The following is an 18,411-nucleotide window of genomic DNA, read 5'->3' as shown; positions in this document are numbered from 1 at the left end:
GGATCTATAAAATCAAAAACTCAAAAATACCTTGCTGCAATTTATTTATCTTTACCTTATTTTACACGTTTACTTATCTTTTATACCTATCTCTAACAGATCTCAAATTATAAACTTTTTGTTAATGCCATTAGTTTTCAAATTTGAAAACACTTTGTGTATTATATTTACTATCTACAATCTTTCTCCACAGAGATACCAAAAATTATAAACTTCCTGTTAGTGCCATTAGTTTTCAAATTAGAATAGTTAAATTTGAATTCTTTGAAATTTGTGTGAATCTCAAGTTTGTGATTAACTTTACTAAAAAAATGAACATATATGCGCCTATAGAGAAAATTCAACCTAAATTCATAATCAATTTCTATGAATTTCAGAGAAATTCATTATGAATTTAGGTCAAATTTCCTGTATAGGGGCATCTATTTTCATTTTGAGAGGAGCTCAACAAGGCAGAGAGGGACGGGTTTATAAACCAGTGTGGGCGCCCTTCGGTTGGCGAGGTGGGACTAAACTAGGAATCACAACGAGGACCAACCATTTAGTCCCCTGTTGGTGGCATGAACCGGGACTAAAGGGGACCTATTGGTCCCGGTTCATGCCACCAATCGGGACCAGTGGTGGTGGGCCAGGAGCGAGGCCCATTGGTCCCGGTTCGTCCCACCAACGGGGACCAATAGGTCCAGACGAACCGGGACCAATGGCCCACATGGCCCGGGCGGCCCCCTGGGCTCACGAACCGGGTCCAATGCACCCATTGGTCCATGTTCTGGACTGAACCGGGACTAATGGGCTTACCCGGCCTGAACCTTTGCCCCCTTTTCTACTAGTGTAGAGAGAGAGAGAGAGAGCTGCTAGGCAGGAGGATTGAGTTGGAAGAGAGCAGGGGATACATATAAGTATGACGCCTCAATCAGTTACTCTTGCATGGAGAAGATGAAGACCCAGCAGAAGGAAATCCATCAATGCTTTGTGGCGCCAGTGGCTGCAGGAGATGAAGAGGATTCAAATAATGAAGGAGATGAAGGGACCAAGGCGGCGCCTACTCGCATTTGCAAGGTAATGGAGGTGAGGTAATGAGGGGCGGTGAATATTGCCATTTCATGATGATGAATGGAGAACGTATCTCCTGCAAACAAAAGAAAATAAAAAAGAATGGGGAACGTATCGGTAGTGGCGGCGAGGAGCGAAGAGAGAGCGACGGCGATACGACTCGCATCGGAGAAGATGAATTCGAAGCGAGCTACTGCAATTAATTTTTTTAGGGATCCTACTGCGATTACATGGGCTAACACCACGACCAATTAAGCCAACTACATGCCCGCGTTAGTTACCTGGGCTATCACTACATGTCATGTACCAACAACCCAAGGCTGCTCTAAATAAAAACTACTGGGCCAGGTAGCGTAGATGCGTGTAGGTGCAAAGCATTGCCCAGAATGCATCAGAAAACAGTGCGGGCGACCGAGTAAACCAAAACACAGATGTTGTATTTTGCGTGTCAACTGGGCGGGCGCAACTCGATTTGGTTAACCTGTCGTGGGTCCTTTGTAATCTGGTAGTGGAATGCTTATGTGGCTCATTTGCTGATGTGGATAGCCTGCATGTCAAGAGAAATAGGATAGTGGGGATGAACTATTTAGGTATTATAGATTTATACTAAATGGTTTTACTTCTTTATTACTCATTATCACAAACTGTAATTAGTACTTTAATTACATCTAACAATTTTACCACATAAACTTCCACCATTAATAATATTTAAACATTACTTGCATACAGGATAAACTTCCACCATTATAAATGCAACAATAAAAGTACAAAACCATTTTATCATGGAAATTAGGTTATCTAAAAAAACGGGTTTCTGTTGAAATAAGTTCCAGTGATCTATGTATAAACAAAGCACAGAAAAGGACAACATAAAATTGATGAATCTGTGGAGTAATTTATTCTATGTACTTAAAGATAATAAAACTGAGCCATATAATGGGTCTACTTTGGATGGTCTGCACATGCATTGTGCTTGACATTTTATATGTATTACATTATGTTTACATGTGTTTTGTTTGTTTTATCAATAAATATCTTGGCAGAGGCTTCTACGATGCACAAGTCCAAAAAAAATTGTATTTAATCTCGATTTTCACTGGTACCCTTATTAGTTAGATAATCTTCTCTACTGTTTATTGATTCACGGTGTCTAGTGATGTCTGATCATTGTAACGAGATTATTAGTTAAGTTGGATTTCTCAACTCATTGGCATGTAGCGAAGTTATTATTTTTATATTAATAGATGATGTACGTAATAGAACAAAATATATTTCCCTTCACAGTGAAAAAAGCTTTCAGCCAAGCAAATATTTGTGCACGAGTTCTTTTGTGTACAAGAACAAAAATTGGCATGTCTTGGTAGGTATACGACAACCATATCATCAGAATTCGGCTTTAGAGCTAGTATGCGCGATAAATGATGGTAATGCAGTCGAATCCAGACGCATTTCCAATAGAGCATTACACATATCTAGTGAACTGTAAATGGAAGCTATCCATTGACACCTTGAGGGCTAGCATAAAATATGAAAAAGAATTATACCGCAAGAAGGTAGTCCGGAGTCTCGGATGAGATCGGGGACATGACGAGGAGTCTCGAAATGGTCGAGACGTAAAGATGATATATTGGACGACTATATTCGGACATCGGAAAGGTTCCGAGTGATTCGGATATTTTTCGGAGTACCGGAGAGTTACGGGAATTCGCCGGGAAGTATATGGGCCTTATTGGGCTTTAGGGGAAACAGAGAGGAGAGGCTGCCCCCCCCCCAAGGCCTAGTCCGAATTGGACTAGGGGGAGGGGCTGCGCCCCCTCCTTCCTTCTCTTCTCTCTTCCCTTTCCTTGACTCCTTCTCCTACTACTTGGAAGGGGGGAGGGGGGAATCCTACTCCCGGTGTGAGTAGGACTCCTCCAGGGCGCGCCATAGGGGCCGGCCCTCTCCCCCCTCCTCCACTCCTTTATATACGTGGCCAGGGGGCACCCCGTAGAGACAACAATTGATCTCTTGATCTCTTAGCCGTGTGCGGTGTCCCCCTCCACCATAATCCACCTCGATCATATCGTAGCGGTTCTTAGGCGAAACCCTGCGTCGGTAGCATCATCATCACCATCATCACGCCGTCGTGCTGACGGAACTCTCCCTCGAAGCTCTGCTGGATCGGAGTTCGTGCGACGTCATCGAGCTGAACATGTGCTGAACTCGGAGGTGCCGTGCGTTCGGTACTTGGATCCGTCGGATCGTGAAGACGTACGACTACATCAACTGCGTTGTGCTAACGCTTCCGCTTTCGGTCTACGAGGGTACGTGGACACACTCTCCCCTCTCATTGCTATGCATCACCATGATCTTGCGTGTGCGTAGAAATTTTTTTGAAATTACTACGTTACCCAACAATATCTTCGTGGCACGATTTCTCAGCGCCTTTTCTTTCCCCGCTCCAGCTCTCTTGAGCTCCAGGTCTACTTTGATGCTACTTGGGCTAGTGATCCCTCTGATCGACGCTTGCTGTCTGCTTACTGTCTCTTTCTTGGTGGCTCTCTTATTGCCTGGAAGACAAAGAAACGGACTGCAGTTTCTCGCTCGAGTACAGAGGCTGAGTTGCGAGCCATGGTTATGTTGACGGCTGAGGTGATCTGGTTACGGTGGTTACTTGAGGACTTTGGTGTGTGTGCTTCTACCTCGACTCCTCTACTGTCTGACAGTACTGGTGCTATCAGCATTGCGCGTGACCCGGTGAAGCATGAGCTCACCAAGCACATTGGCGTCGATGCCCACTTTGTGCGTACTGCTGTGCAGGAGCAGACTCGCTCTTCACTATGTGCCCTCTGAATTACAGTTGGCTGACTTCTTCACGAAGGCACAGACTAGAGCACAGCATGGCCTTTTTCTCTCCAAACTCAGTGTTGTTGATCCACCATGAGTTTGAGGGGGTGTTAGATGTGTATATTTCCTTGTATACATCCCCATTATATAAGGGGCGTTTCTGCACTTTGCCACATCTGTATATGTACTGGCCTTTGGCTCTCAGTAAAGTCAGTTGCCCACTTACCTAACACAGGAAATTGCGGGAAATCAAACGTGTTTGTGGATCGCGTGGCAATCTTGTGGCTGGACGTGCCCTCGTGAATTTCCAAGATTCTTAGTATATTGTGGTATTCCTTTTTAATCAGATACATCCGTAGAAAGTTCATCTAAGTTATTTTATGCCGGAGTAGTAGGACCAATGAATATCACAAAATTCTATTTTGGTAGATGGTAGTCCTTGTGCTGCCCGGCCTTGAAGTACCTGGCGCATCAATGTCTTGTATCCGCTCAACAGAAATATATCCATAACCTTCTCCTCCTACATGAATCAAGGGAGATAAACTTAAAATTTCAATCTGAATATTACACACATAGTGTCAGTGCGTGCAGAGCTGGCATACCTCGGGTACCTAGAAGAGCCGAAGTGGGCAACCTAAAATGGTATGATTGCAGATTATGCCACAGAAGTGGACTTCACTGAACCAAAATTACCGCCGCCCAGCGTTGTGTAGTTTCCTCCAGAGGCCTGAGGGCTTGCCTAATCGCGGCAGAGGAATTGGGGATCGATCTGATTGAGGAGGAGGCGCATGGCCATGAGAGGCGTTTGCTGTGCCTTCATGGGTCGTGGCCGCACTGCTGCGTACACAGACCTTGCCGCGTAGGCTTCGTGGACTCCGTGCTATGCTATATGGGCTCCGTGCTATGCTTTCTTGACGGCTGTAATTATCTAACTGCTAAGACTTTGGGCTTATGTTCTGCGGTGGGCTGGTGTCAATTGATTTTTTTTTGCTGGGGTCAAACACACAAATCGCTCAGGCTATTAGCTTGAAGCATCCAACGGTTGGCACCAGTGCCCACACGTGAGCTCCGTCCCTGCCGCCCTATTACACTCTGTGCGGCTATAGTTTGCCGATTGATCTGCTACTCTATTCTATTATCTATAGGCCGAAAAAATAACCATCTGTTAGGTTTATGGTCATCTTATTCAATTCTCTTCGGGAGCTGGGCTTCCACTGCCTCATTACGGTTAAATAAAACTTTGTAGGCCAAAAAATAACCGTACCGTCAGGCTTTCTCAGAATCATGCCAGCTACCGCTGTGCCATCAGAAGACATGAATGAACCATCCACTCATAGGGCCAGTTACCCATCGGTGGTGAAGGCCATGGAGGGGCCGGCGGAGGCGCAGCCACCACAGTTGGCATCCGAACCACCAGAGCAAGCATCTTCTCCTTTAATAACACATCCTCGACAATATATCTCTGAGCTGCTGCAAAATATTTCATATAGCTATCGAGATACCCCATAGTTACCTCTACTGGGTGGGACTCTTTGCCATGAACCAAATCAGTACGGCAGTTGAAGACGGGGAGACAAGGTTACAAGAAGAAAATCAGCAGAGGGAGCCAAGGTACAGAGCAGACCCAGCTAACAAAATTACACCTGAAAAAGACTGAAGAAGATGGTTTTATTTTTGGAGCTCTCTTCCTTGCCTGTAGCCGCCACTCTTCAGAAGCCTGATGGGTCACGCACATGGTTCCACGATACAGCTCTCCTTTAAGCTGGAACACAAGGGGCATGCAGGTGGTGCCGTTATCAGGCCAACCACGCTGGTTGAAGATTGTCAGCACCAAATATGAACCACTAAAACGTTGCACTTTGCATGTTTTAGTAGCATAAACCTGCCACCGGTCCACCATTTACATGCTACACTCGTTCCGCCAAATATGCTGCCTGCATCCACCAAAATCCTCTGCTAGTGAATTTCTTAGATGATCAGGTTTACAGTGCAAAATACAATACAGGGGAGGCAAATTTGGCTACACTGTCTAGAGACAATTAAGTACTCCCACCATCCCAAAATAAGTGTCCCAGCTTTATTTAGACGACGTAAACATGTCAGGCAGATTCCTTACTTCTCCTTTGTTTTTGCGGAGAGATTCCTTACTCCTCCTGAAGACATCTCTTCAGGTTTAACCGTCCCCAAGTATCTGGAAGTTTGCTGCATAGTCCAAAAAGTTTTTTTTTTCAGAGAACACATGACCTTCTTCTGTCGTAATAATATTTCTCAAGCCGGCCGCGTGGTACCTGGAGTGTGCGATGCTCTTCACATCCACCTGAAAAGAGGTGTCCTACTGCTTGCCTGCCTTGTTACACGAGTAGGAAAAAACCAAAACCACTATGCCAAGATTATTTACGATACTAGCTGGGATTCAATCCTCTTCTCATTGCCCCAAATGAGTTGCTAGCTCTTTATGTATATAAAACGGTTGCAGATGTTGGCCAGTTGTTATAAAACTGCAGTGATCCAATGCAGATCAGGAAGCAAAGTTTCAGTCTGAAAATTGCATGTCCTCCAATCAACTTATGACGGATGGCACGATCCCTACAACACTCTGGTTATTTCTGTCTATATTAAGAAGTCTAGTGTATTGACTTCACCTGCATGCGGCCTCGAGCATAAAAACCATTGTGTACAACACTGGGTATCCCTGCCTGCTTCAACTCTTTTATTAGCCAGCTTGAATGGAAAAAGGGAATGTTTGAACTGAACACCGTCGTGACCGAGAGATCAGAGCAAATTACAGAGAGAGGAATGAACTTCTCAAATGCAGGGCAAATCGAGAAAGTAGAATCTGCCTTAATCATTCCCTTTTTTCCTTTTGTTATTGTCAAAATATTAGCATGCTTTCTCCCCTCTTCTTGTAATTAATTCTAAAGGGCTCGCTAAGATCTACTGTACTTTATGTTGTACACACTCTTGCACTGAAGCAGAGCAAGGCAGCGCTGAAACAGAGCAGCCAACAAGCGATGAGTCAGTCAGGCGGGCTTCAGGCAAAGATTAGCGCCGGGTCCACCAGCCATCGAGTCAGATAAGCTCAAGACGTCTGGACCAAATAATCCTTCAAGTGTATATACGATCTGATCTGTAACCGAAGAAAGGCTCTACTTACACCTCACCTACCATTCTCCCTCCATATCCCCATCCATCTTCACCTCAAATTGTACCCCAAAACCAGAATACTGTGAGATATCTATCAATGTTACAGAGACACAGTTTGCAGGAGTGACAACTGCTTCAGTTACTACCATCTTTCCATCATTTATTACAGTCTTGTGCCCAGTCCCGAAGAACATTTATTTATTTAAGAATGAGGCAGAACTTTTGCCAACGTTTCAAAAATAGAATGTTTACAACGACAACTATAAAAGTTAAAACTTTCCTGGTATGCTCCTTGATGTCGGCACCATCATGCCCCGATTACCTGCCAGACAAACATATAGTATGATGCACACGGGAAGTATATCCAGCTACCTAGGTAGCCAAGATTACACACCAAATTAATTTCAGAGCTCGCAAAACATTTATTTAATCTGTTGTAACATGTCAATTCTTTTCTCTTAAGGAAAAAAGCAATGCCAATTCTTTTCGCTTAAGAAAAAACATGTCAATTCTTTTCTCTTAAGGAAAAAAAAGCAATGCCAATTCTTTTCCCTTAAGGAAAAGCATGTCAATTCTTCTCTCAAACGAACTTAAGAAATTCTCAAAAGCAGCTACAACGGGAGCTGCCGCTCCACCCGCTCTGGATGATGCCCAGCCAAACAAGGAGGCGTTCCAACAACTGTCAAACAAGGCAGATCTACTCCCTGCTCAAAAGCTTCTGACATTGCAATGCTCAGAAAGATGGTGATAGAGAAGTGCTTCATCAAAGATGGGACACACAGTTTGCACAAGCTAGTGCTGCTTGTAGTTTGCTACCGTCTTCCCATTATTTATTACTCTACCATGTTCAGAAACGGAGGTAACAATGAGCCTTGTCCTGAAGAATACCTGCACAATGAGGAGAAACTTTTGCCCACATTTCCACAAAATTTGCATACAGGAACAAATAGGTTGGACAAGCTTCCGCTCGTCAAGATTCTTTTTACAAGTTTTAAAAAGAGAGAAGAGAGGTTCACTTTTAGGCCAAAAGAGTGCAAATTGCTGATGGTTGAACAGATACATTAATACAGAAATAAAAGGGCAGCAGAAACACATGCATCTAAGCAAATTTTCACAATAATTTTACCACTCGTATCAAATGTTCTCAGGAGTCGCATGTAAATGACACTGCAGTTGAGGAATAAGCAGACTTCATACTACTACTAGTAGTTAAGGATAGCATGAGATTAATTCAATATATACATATATGGCACGTCACATGTGCAGACCATCACATGCATGGTTCCTACATTAGCAAGACTTATTATTCCTGAGGGGAGCATCAGGAGCATGGAAGTCCAGCGGACAACATCTAAACATTCATACTGCTGGAGCAATGGAGCAACCACTAATTATTTATAATCTCCATGAGCAGCCAATCCTTTCTCGTGTCCATTGGGAGTGCCATGAGAGATTCAAATTGACGATCATCACGGATAAGAGAACTGTAGAATCTTAGAATATCAGTACGGGCTAAGCCAGGTATCTCTTTGAGTGCTTTGAAGATTGATTCAGAGGGAGTTGACTCTTGCACTTGCATTCGCACAGCTGGATCGCTTCTGCCAACCGGTGGGAAAAACACATCATTTGTCCGAGACCTCTTTATAACCTTATTGCCTTCCACTTCCAAGCCCAATTGTCTGGACCACATGTTTGGGCTACCTTCACCACCAGTTTCAGCAACAACCTCTGCTGCTACCTCTTGAGCACCAGTCCTTGCACCTTTTATTGCTGCATGGTTGCTGGAGCATGTGACGCTAATCACATCGGAATTTTGGACAACTTTGGTCTTGTAGCATGTGGCTCCTTTCATTTGTGGAACCCTGTTTTCGACTTCTGACTTCATGTCCCTTAGAAGGAATGGACGCAAGATGGCATGAAGCTTTGGAAGAAGGGCCCTTCTTTCTTCTTCAGTTTGTTGGTCCTCACCTTCTTTCCCAGATCTTTCAAACCTTTAAAGAAGATTGTTGTCATAGCAGCCAAAGGCAATAAAAGAAAGTAATACATGCAACATTTAACTAGTAGCTTCAGTGTCTTTGTCTAACAAAATAGATAACCAAACTACATCTAAATAATGGTTGGAAATACATGAGTGTTACTTGATTCTTGAATAAGCTTTTCAGCAAACATGACATATCAATATACAGTAGAGTTAAGCAAAATACAAAGTATATATCAATGATGATATTTTAATAGACAATTTGGCTGCAGTACAATTAATTAATATAGTTTTTCCATGGAACAAAAGGAGAATATACTGTTCCAACTTCCAAGAGGCAATATTTAAATAGTGAAATCACTGCAATCATAAGTTTATGAGAGTTCACTGATAGTAAGAGAATCTGTATTTCTCACAATACGAGCTTCTTAGGACAATTCTACCTTAACAGATTGGATAGGTGTCTTGGCTAGAACAACCATCGGCATGTCTATTATGTTGATTCATACACAAATCATCTGAATTATGAGTATAACAAGTTAACAACAGGCCAATGGCATGCAGAGTAAGCCATGTTTCTGGAATGTAGGTAATTTTACATCAGAAAATTCAGGTGTGTAATTTGGCATCCAACAGCAATCAAAAATCACTGATGGACACAAGGAGTGCTTCAAGCTCATGAAGAACATGAATGATATATATTCAGCAAATGCAATTTGGCATTACAAGCACATAAGGTAAGGGGCTTCAGCAGTTTGAGTGCAAGCTAGCAAATCATACCACGAATCGAAATCCTCATGGGACCAGAAATCACTAGGCAGAGCAAAGTTCAATAGCGACCACAGCTCTGCTAGGTTATTTTGGAACGGTTCCCTGATCAAAAGGAGCTTATGACCCATTGGCTGGCGCTTTACCTCCTCCAATACTTCACGTCCCCTTTTATCCAGCCGGCGGCCCTGGAAAAATAAGCACGGGACTGACTTGTGAATACAAAAAAGAGAAATGCATGACTTGTAACAGGAGAATGGTTTTGGTTCTGTCTTTCCGTCACCTCATCAACAATGACATATTTCCAGTGATACTGAGCAAGCCAATTATTTTCTACCAAGACAAAACCATGTGTGGTCAGTATGATTGGAAAGTCAGGGCCGACAGGTTTGTGCACAAACTCTTTCTTCTTCATCGCCAGATCCTTTTGGTTTCCAACATACAACAACTGATTCATGGATGGGAAAAGCCTGCAACAAATTACCACCCCCCCCCCCCCCCCCCCCCCACCTGTTAGGACGTCAACTAGCAGCATGATAAAATGTAACAGTGAAATACATAGTAAATTTAGAAACTTTACTTTATCCCTTTCATCCAGTCCATGATACCGCCGCCACACAGAGAAGTAACTATCATGTATGGGCCATGGTGACCTTCCTCTTTGAGACGAGCAATAAATGCAAGCGTTGAGATTATTCCTCCAGATCCCATTTGATCCCCTAGTATCCCATTCAGCCGTCTCTGCCACATCGACGTTAGCCACTCAACACTATTGTTCCGCTTTTCTTCTTCTGTGAGGGTGGCGTAGTGCACAATAGATCTTTTTGTAGGGATCTTCTGTGTCATTGCCAAGATACTATCCAGCTTGCTAAATAGTTTCATCCCTGCAGATTCTGCCATCTTCAAACACACAAAAAGAGACAAAAATTGTGAGAGGAAAAAAAATTTAATACACAGGTTGCCCCAAGAAAAGTGAAATTACGTCATTGATATGTAATGCTTGAGTTATTTTGGGAGATTCACAGGTTCTGCCGTCCGTTATGTACTGCCAAGTGCAGTGTAATGTTTGAGTTACTTTTGGAGCAGCTACAAGAGTTCACGCAAAGTTTCTTCGTAGCCCGTCCTACGCGGTACCCTATATCTCTGCCGTTGGTCGCTGTATTGAGATATATGCTAGCGCAATATTATTGCAGTAGCCACAGAGTGATTAGTAAGGCTAGATGAACAGTGGATTTGATTCCCTCGTAGGTACCGAGTGCCTACCCATCGCTGTCTCCGTCACGTCCCCACTAGGATCCCAGCGGTCGAGCGCTGTCCTAGTCATGTATCGGACTCGGCGTCCACCCGCACAGCCGGCGTTAGTATTATAATGGAGACTGTCGTCGTTCGTGGAGGTGTGGGAGGTCTGCCCCGGCCTGAGCCGTAGCGGCAGCCTCTGTTGGAAAAGGCAGTGCTTAGGAGGCGCTTAGGCATGCCTAGGCGTTAGGCAATGGCCAAACGGGCATGCCTAGGCGTTAGGCAATGGCCAAACGCCTCACCTAGGGCATAAATGAAGGTCTAGGCAGAGTAAGCAAGGAATTGTCTACCCAAGTAAGAAATTAGGCCACATACTGCACTAATATGCCAAACGGATTATATTTCAATGGCAGCAGCCGGTAATTAACTTATTTATGTACCCTAAATAATATCAACACCCATATAATAATCACAAATACACTGCAAGTAAAAACTATATTACCGCCTAGGCCACGCCTAGGGCGCTTAAGCACTGCCTAAGAACTAGGCGAAGACCGACCACCTCGCTTACGCCTATCGCTTTTTCCAACCTTGGCGGCAGCCGCAGTGTCGACGACGCCGCCAACGCCGAACACGATCACCCGTCGCCGGCAGCGGCACCTGGCGATGCCGGCGCAGCCGCAATCAGCTCAGGCGACAAAGAAGGTCGGCGGCTACGACGTGGTCCACCCACCGCGGCAAGGCGATCTTGTCCACCGCGGCAAGGCGACGAAGAAGGTCGGCGGTTCTGTGTACAAAATTTTGTCACATGCTGCATATGTTTTATTGGTTTTCAAATATGAACAAAAACACATGTACTTTACATTTATCTTTAGTAATCTCTCCGTCTCAAAATAAATATCTTAAACTTAGTACAACTTTGTACTAAACCTATGACAAAGTTTTTTTTGTGAGAAACATATGACAAAGTTGAGACACATATTTTGAGACGGAGGGAGTAGTTTCTATAGAACCTATGACGCACAATACCATCCAGTCTCTTCCGAGCTTCCAGGCAAGAGGCGGCGCTCACATGTCCGTGGTAAGACTTGGCATGGCAACAGTTATATGTTTCTTGTAATCAGGGCCGTACCCAAGAAAATGGAGGCCTAGTGCGAAATCAGAAAAATGGGCCCTTGCCATAGCAATCTTCAATTAGGAAAACAAAATCCTATTGAGTGGATTTTTTTTCTCTCGGTCTCCATTGAGCCCTTTATTTTCAAACATTGAAGAATTAAATTTTAGAGTTTCAAAAAATTCTGAAAAAATACACAAGTACTTATAGATGTATATTAGATGTGTGTGAAATTTAATCATGAAATACATTTTTATGTGGCCTAAAATATTTTTTTTTTGATATTATAGTGAATAGTACATGTACTACAAATACGTAATTTTGTAATTTTTTTATAGCTCTCATAAAAGGTATTTTATCATGAACTTCGCAGATAAGTAGTTTACATCCATATTTATATGTACTTTTTCAGATTCTTTAACTTAGAATTTTGAAGTTTTTAAATAAAGGGCTCCATGGAGCTTGAGCATTCTAGATAACACAACAAAAAGTAAAAATAAGTGACGCATATCAGGACTAAAAACTGGGCATATAGATAAAGCAGACCAGGTGGCGCATTGTTTCGGCGAGCAAGAACTCGTAGCCTCCAACTGCAGTCCAGGCCTCTAGGCTCCAATTGCTGCAGACACACAAAATTTGCAGGGTTGCCAACAGGAAATGAAGGGGGGTGAGAGAAAAACCGATTTCCAGTGATTAGGGATTTGAGAAAGAATAGAACACCAAATAAATAGATGGGGATTGGGAGTGCCAAGTGAAACGCCACATATTCCTCTATTCATTGCTAGTTTACAACGGGTTATTCTGGAACAATGGCGAAGAATTAATAAATGAAAATCGGAGTGGAACATTAGTTAAGAGTGAAGATCGATGAGTATGTACGATATGGGAAAAAAGGAACTACAATTGAGGCGGGGAAACACAAAGAGCAGCGAGAGAGTTTTGTGTGACATGGAGAGACGTGAGAGAGGAGAGGTCTGAATAATTATTGCACTCCAACCGTCTCATTGAGTACTACTCCTTCTTTGCCGAGTTAATTAATCGTTGGGCCTGCTACACCCATTATTTAATCTGTTTACACTAACATTTGTCAATTATTAAGAACAACAGTAAATAAATAAAAAATTTGGGTAATGATGATTCGGGGTCTCTATGCAAACGCACACACTGCACATGTCTATGGTATGAGCCTACCCGCATGACTTATCCATAAATAGTATCATTTATTCAATTTTCATCCATTTATACTAAATTTTTTTAATTCATTACATTTCACTATCATAAAATCATAAATTGTTTTGTATTAGTATATATCATTAAGTATACATTTTATTATTTTAGATATGAATACTGAATACACTATTGCATTGATACTAATAATGTCAATTTTTATCATTTACAACTTATAAATGTATAATCACAAACACAACAATGAAATATTGGAAATATAATTTGTTCTGAAAAAATGTGTTGTTTATTCATTTATTTTTATTCCGTACATTTGTTAAATCAAATTCCTTCTAAACCTAAAGAAAGCATAAGTTATCACAAAAATCATTTCCATCCAGAGAACAATTTGTGCTACTTAAATGCATATTCTAGTGTCTTTATATGTTGTTGTTTCTATTTAATATATTCAAGTATCTTCGGAGAGGCTTCTATAATGCACACGTCTAGCAAATATTTTAATAAAAGGTTCATAGAATATGATAATGTTGCTTTCTCTTAATTAATATTCCCGGTGTAAAAAACGCTCTTATATTATGGGATGGAGATAGTAGAAAATTGATATCTAAAAAACTAATAGAAAAATCTTGAATATAAAAAGATGTCGACAGGTGGTTTGTCAACGTTTTCTGCGTTATTGCTCAAGTAGCACCTGCCAAGTACGCCGAGGCAGACATCGGTCTTTGTAACTTCGAGATGTTTTTCCGCCGGTGAGCTACCTGATAGGTGGGATGCACATCAATGTTGGCGCTGATGTGCCATGGGATGTTCAAATTGGTAAGGAGAAGTTGGTTGGTGAGGCTTGGTTAGCTGGTGAGGTTTTCGGGCAATCCATCTCGTGTCATGCCATACATCATCTGATTGGTTCTAGCTTTTGTCACTTGCTTTGAGCGGTTCCCATTGCGATGTCCATCATCGCCGTATACTGTTTTCAGATTAATAAGGAGAAGTTCAATCAAACATAATGATCGGAAGATTAACAAGTCAGAATTCCGAAAGTGGTAGGCAATAAGCCCAACATTTTTCAAATTTTCATAGGTCCCATCACTACTGCAGGATGTTGCTAATGCGACACTACGATCAGAGACCATTTGACGAAACTATGTGCGATGCAATAATCACAAACGGTGGTGTAAAAAAACGTCAAAAAAGGTGCAAAACATTTGTGATGGGGATGCAACAAACACGGTTCATATTTTAGTTGCGTGTGTGAAGCAGGGCATATGGTTGATCCAGAAAAACTGTTTGCGATTAGGCAAACAACAAAAACGGGCAGTCATATCAATGTGTGTGCGATATATGGCATACTGTTTGCTCCGATTAACTGTTTGCTATTAGGGAAAGCAACAGAAATGCTCAGCCAGATCAAGGTGTGTGTGATATACGGGATACGGTTCAGTCGAATGAACTATTTTCGATTAGGAAAGCGAACATAAACGGTTGAACTTAACAAGATGTGTGTGATACGCGGCAAAAATGCCCAAAGGTTAATTCGAGAACAAGTAGACAGAGGTTAATTCAACATACATGACTTATAAGTTTCACACAAATCATATCACTTTTTTGGAAAACATTTAATTGCGTTGAATCTATCTATCTATCTATATCTATACCTATACTAATTCTAGACTCCCTAGAAATTCCTACGTAAATTTGATTTTACGAGCCGTTAATCCGGTGGGACCGAATTATAACGGTGTAGATCGACTCATGAGTTCCATTGTAAAGAACAATCTCAACTGCAACCACCCCCCCCCCCAAAAAAAACAATCTCGAGAAAACTAATCTCAGGTATACATCCCTCTCTCACATCTCTCTCTAGCAATCTCTCACGACTCCTAAAAAAGAGAAAAACAATCTGTATCCATCTCTCTCTTACGTCTCTCTCTAAAAACAATATGTATCCATCTCTCTCTACAACGACTCCTCCTTCATGTGCATCCAAAAAAAAATTTCTATCAAAATCGCTCCACTCCCAATCCCCCATGACTTCTATTCTAAAAAACACTGCTGTGACTCCTCTCCTCCATCTAGATTTCGAGAACGGTCGTGCTCTTCTCTCCTTATCATAGGCGACGCTCCTTGAGTGCTTTTGTGGGAGCCTCGCTAATGGTGATGAGGGCAGAATCTTTTTTTAAGGAAATCTCAAGACATCATCTCATCTGCAGGTCCATCAGATCGTCCAGGCGGCGGCGATGGGCGAGTAACACATGCTATCTCCTCTGCTTATCATAGGCGACGCTACTCGAGTGCTTTTGTGCACGCCTCGCTAATGGTGACGAGCGCAGAATCTTTTTTTAAGGAAACCTCAAGACATCGTCTCATCTGCAGGTCCATCAGATCGTTCTTATTAAGACGTCCAAGCGGTGGCGACGGGCGAGTAACACATGCTACACTGCTACGTCGCACGATGCACAGGTGCGCCAGAGCAGATTTTTTTTGTTCAGTGTGAATCAACTAGATGTGCAGATGAGTGTTGTTACACGTCATTGCAAAGCATGACAATCTCGCTCCGCCACCGCCTTGCCTCGCCTCTCCTTGTGTCTCTCTCGATCCCCTTGCTAGCCACATCGTAGGATTCAAAGCATGGCACTACTCCAATTAATCCAATCTTTGTGTCTTCCAATCTTTGTCCGTTTGATACAGCAGGACTTTTAGGTTTGGCCGCCTGCCCCTAGCGCCTCCAGACATGATCGTAGGTAAGCAAAGATCAATAGCTACAACTAAGAATTTCGGTCTACATGGATTGAAGCCGCCTCCTCAATCTTCACTGACCACCCGATCCTAACTTTAAGGTCTCACTATATGTTTAATTTCGATGCGGACAGATCACCACCTGCCGCTGATCTTCAGAATTTTGTGTCAACTATAGCCGACTCTTAAAGAAAAAATCCATGGCAGCAGCAAGAATGGCGGCCTATCTTCCTCGGAAAAACAAAGCAAGGGCCGGCGACCACATGGCGCCGGCAACGACGGCAGTCTGCTAGGGACTTCTCCCGACCGCGAGGAAGGAAGTGGAAGTGTTGCTTCCGGCCGTGACAAAGAAGGTCTCATCGCGCTGCTGCCTAATTGCTATGGGTGCCCGAACCCATTGATGCAGCTCTCTATCCGGGTGCCCATGGCCTCATGACGACTGCCCTTTGCATTTCTAGACTACCGACTTGCAGCCTTGACCTCACTGATGTGTGTCTCGGACGTGTGCCTCCGCCTCTATCAGATATGGCCTACACGAGCATGCACACTGAGAAAAGGATTTCGTGATGCATAGACATGCCACTCAATTTGGAACAACATGCTTGCACCACTAGCACGATAGAGTATATTTTATCTGTTCATTCAAAAGAGAGGTGAAATATATATACCATGAAGAGCAGCTAGCCTGTTGTGATATGTGAGGAGTGTTAGTGAAAAATATACTTTGTATTTCTTTTCTTACAAAAGTGGGCATATATATGTAAGAAGTACATAAATTGATATGGAAAGTTGTATTTGTTTTCTTACAACGGTAGGTACAATAAGTACATAATTTGATATTGAAGAGCTGCATTAGCACCATGTAATGGAATTAGCGGCACATGAGTGATCGGATGGAGTTGCAGAGGCACTGGAGCCTTGGACATGCACGGTGATAACAGAAATGTGTAATACTATTGGGCTTTTGGGGACAATGGTAGGAATTAATCAGTACTGGATTTTTTTGGTCTCACCTAGATATCCTAATTAGGTTTGTTTTGGTTTGTAACACAATTTATATTTTGCTCATATACGCAAGTGCTTTTTTTGACCACTCGAGAAAATAATTATTTGGGTAAATGTTATACTTTCTGCATCAATAGCCTCTGAATCTGTTAATAGGCTGTCGTTCTGTCAAGGGCCAGGGGTGTCGTTCAGTCGCTTGAGATGCCCATGTGTACGACAGGTTGTCACAAGGTGTGATTGGCTGAAGAAATGGTCATTTTCAAATTCTTCTGAAATTTATTTGTTAAGTATGAGACTAAAATGATGGATGCGCTTAAGGTGAGTGATTTTTTCTAATTATCCTAACCTTCCATACACGTGTATGACTTTATATGCCTCCTCTATATGAATGCAGGGTACCTTCCAGATACAGAAGTCCGAAAAGATTTGACAAGTAAGCTACTTTGTTTTCCATTATATAATTTAGTAGTAAAACGCCCGTGCGTTGCTACGGGCTATACTGTATATAAATGAATCAGACAAATTATTGATATTGAAACTTATTTCTCTCTCATACACCAACCTCAAGGTCGACGGCAGGTTCCCATGATCTAGTGTAGCATAAACATGGCCATATTGGAGGGCTATACTGTATATAATAAAGGGGATTTGTTTTCACTGTATGTATGATACACTTTATGATACACTGTATGAAAAATGTAACAATGCGACAGTCCGGACTCCCACAAATCCAGACCATATTGGAGAGAAAAATGTCTAAACTATGAACCCTGTTATCTTCAACACGCATACCCAACATAAAAACTCCACCCCATGACACACCCTTATGTTTTCCTGTCGGACCTTCCCCTTCCGCTCGGTTTTCGTCGTAGTGAGACATTTCTCGCTGGAGCCCTCTCCTTTAAAACGGGATGACGCCCACCTCACCTTCGCCATCGCAGCCTCTCTCCTTCACACCATACTTCCCCACGGAGGGATTGCATTTAGACGTCGAAAAAAATCGATGGTGAGGGAGTCATGGAGGAGGGGTAGAGAATGAACCGGTGAAAGCCAAAAAAACCTGCGTACAATGTTCGCTCCGCCTGGGTCATAGAGGAGTCCCCCTGGTAGAGGAGTTTGGGGAGAAGAGGACGGCGACGCGAGGACACGTCGGGAGGATCGCAAGGAAGGCACGCTGGTAGAGGAGATCAGGGAGAAGAGGACGGCAGCGCGAGGACGTCGGGATTATCGCGAGGAGGGCAGGCGATGGGAGGATTACGTTCACATACACGTTAATGGGCCAGCCCAATGCTGTGATGTGATGATGCCAAAGGTGGGCGAAAGATAGGAGTGGTGGGATGAGGTGGAGTGAGGCGAGACTACCAACTAA

General features: G+C 42.9%; 1 protein-coding gene across 1 annotated transcript; it reads right to left on the bottom strand.

The window, feature by feature from the left end:
* Positions 1-8,410: 8,410 nt before the first annotated feature.
* On the bottom strand, positions 8,411-10,669 carry LOC125525207 (chromatin remodeling protein DDM1-like). The gene is made up of 4 exons (XM_048690218.1): positions 10,350-10,669; positions 10,053-10,239; positions 9,782-9,957; positions 8,411-9,014 (listed from the first exon to the last, which is right to left on the bottom strand). The coding sequence occupies exons 1-4, from the start codon at positions 10,667-10,669 to the stop codon at positions 8,411-8,413; spliced, it is 1,287 nt and encodes a 428-aa protein (XP_048546175.1).
* Positions 10,670-18,411: the final 7,742 nt, after the last annotated feature.

This window comes from Triticum urartu, chromosome 7A (genome assembly GCF_056163025.1).
Source record: "Triticum urartu cultivar PI428250 chromosome 7A, HENAU_Tu73, whole genome shotgun sequence".
Lineage (NCBI taxonomy): Eukaryota > Viridiplantae > Streptophyta > Magnoliopsida > Poales > Poaceae > Triticum > Triticum urartu.
The sequence above is the reverse complement of the archived record's forward strand: the minus strand, read 5'-3'. Positions and strand labels throughout refer to the sequence as shown.

Coding starts and splice junctions, on each gene's coding strand:
- LOC125525207 (XM_048690218.1), bottom strand. CDS start 10,669: ATGGCAGAATCTGCAGGGATGAAACTATTTAGCAAGCTGGATAGTATC. Junction 10,240..10,349: donor GACTGGATGAAAGGGATAAA/GTAAAGTTTCTA, acceptor AATTTGTTGCAG/GCTTTTCCCATCCATGAATC. Junction 9,958..10,052: donor AATATGTCATTGTTGATGAG/GTGACGGAAAGA, acceptor TTATTTTTCCAG/GGCCGCCGGCTGGATAAAAG.